Here is a 1,544-nt window from a genome sequence, read left to right on the forward strand (position 1 = left end):
CATTTATTGTTTAAACATTTTACCCTGTTGCTATAAATTTAAATTCCAAAATAAACAACAGCAGAACTCAATTATAGTTTGTTTTTTTCTGGCTAAACTTTGGAAAAAGAAGAAGAAAAAGCAAAAGTGAGAGGGAGAGGGTCCATACAGGTGCACTTTTAAGTTAGTGGAATCGTATCAATTTGTAAAGACATAAAAATGAAGTTCCATTGGAAGTGACGGAATCAGGGTTTAAAAGCTATGCTATTTTTCATATTGATGAATCAAGGTTACCATTTGGCCATTGTAAATTAGATCTGCCTCAAACCCTAAGGATTGATATATTGCAAAAGGAAAACTTTTTATTTGCCACCGACAAACCAAATATACATGAATTATTTCCAATACTCTAAAATAATCCACTAAAGATATTAGGAGCTGCTTAAATCCTTTCAACTCCAAAACCATATTTGATCGCATGATTAACATAGAAAAGTTTATAACGAAAGAATAAGTGAAAAATCCAGGGCTTTTCTTATTTGTTTTATCAACAACAAAATTAGAACCCCCAAAAAGAAATTAAGCATGAACAACTCCCTCCAAACATGGAAATTATTAACAGAGGCAAATATATGGTTCTGTCATAACTCAGGCAGTAGTGTTGTTATTTTGGAGCTTCAAATCCTTGTAAAACCTATTAATGAAGTCCTCGGCAGCCTTATCTACGTTGCCATTACCTTCATCAACATCTCTTAAAGGGAAAGGAGAGTCAGTTATTCTAAGTTGTCTCACCAGTGGAGTTTGTCCGAACCCTGGTAACATAGGGGAAGCCGCAATAACAGCAGCATCGCTTTCCACTCCCATGTTGTTGTTGAGCATCTCCAAGACAACCTTGAAGGCGTTCATGGCGGCGGTGTCGTCGTCGTGAGTAGGAGGCGCGTGGGTACAAGCGAACAAGTGGTGGTAGTAGTTGTTAATGCTGTTCTTCTTCTTGGTGGGGAGGTTGAAAGGGAAGATGTAGTTAGGGGTGTTGCTGCAGCTGAACTCGTACTCCTGGGCTGGCGCCGCAGCCGATGAAGAGACCTGGTGGCGGTGGAACATGGGGAGGTTAGCAATGGCTTTGGCGCTGGCTATTTTGCCGCGTTTGAGCAACATGTTGAGATCAACCATGAGCTTTCTTTTGGATAATATGCCCTTTTTCATCATGAAGAGAACAGCTCTTACTATGCTCCATACTCTTTTGGCTATCACTGGTGGATTTTGTTCCATTGCTTTTACTATATGTGATTTATTGCTGACTTTTGAGGGAGAGAGAGGCAATTATTTGTTCGAGTTTGAGGGTGAGGAGGGGAGGGCTCTATATAAAGGGAAAGAATAGCAAGGGGAGAACACAAATGATTTTTAATTTAACAAGTAAATTAATTATATATTAGAATTTCTTTATATCTTTATCAATTTTGAAATTTTAATCCTTCTACTTTAATCTATCAAACTTTTCAACAATTTGTATGTAACAAATAACAAAACTCAACAATTCAAGCAGGGCGAAACTAAGGGGGGCTGTC

At 38.1% G+C, this 1,544-nt stretch overlaps 1 protein-coding gene across 1 annotated transcript; it reads right to left on the minus strand.

The window, feature by feature from the left end:
• Positions 1 to 321: 321 nt before the first annotated feature.
• LOC105788028 (uncharacterized) lies at positions 322 to 1,326 on the minus strand. The gene has a single exon (XM_012614707.2). It carries the CDS (start codon positions 1,246 to 1,248, stop codon positions 628 to 630), a length of 621 nt encoding a protein of 206 aa, XP_012470161.1. The 5' UTR covers positions 1,249 to 1,326; the 3' UTR covers positions 322 to 627.
• Between the last annotated feature and the right edge of the window lie 218 nt (positions 1,327 to 1,544).

The sequence above is a fragment of the Gossypium raimondii genome, chromosome 2 (assembly GCF_025698545.1).
Source record: "Gossypium raimondii isolate GPD5lz chromosome 2, ASM2569854v1, whole genome shotgun sequence".
Lineage (NCBI taxonomy): Eukaryota > Viridiplantae > Streptophyta > Magnoliopsida > Malvales > Malvaceae > Gossypium > Gossypium raimondii.

Coding starts and splice junctions, on each gene's coding strand:
- LOC105788028 (XM_012614707.2), bottom strand. CDS start 1,248: ATGGAACAAAATCCACCAGTGATAGCCAAAAGAGTATGGAGCATAGTA.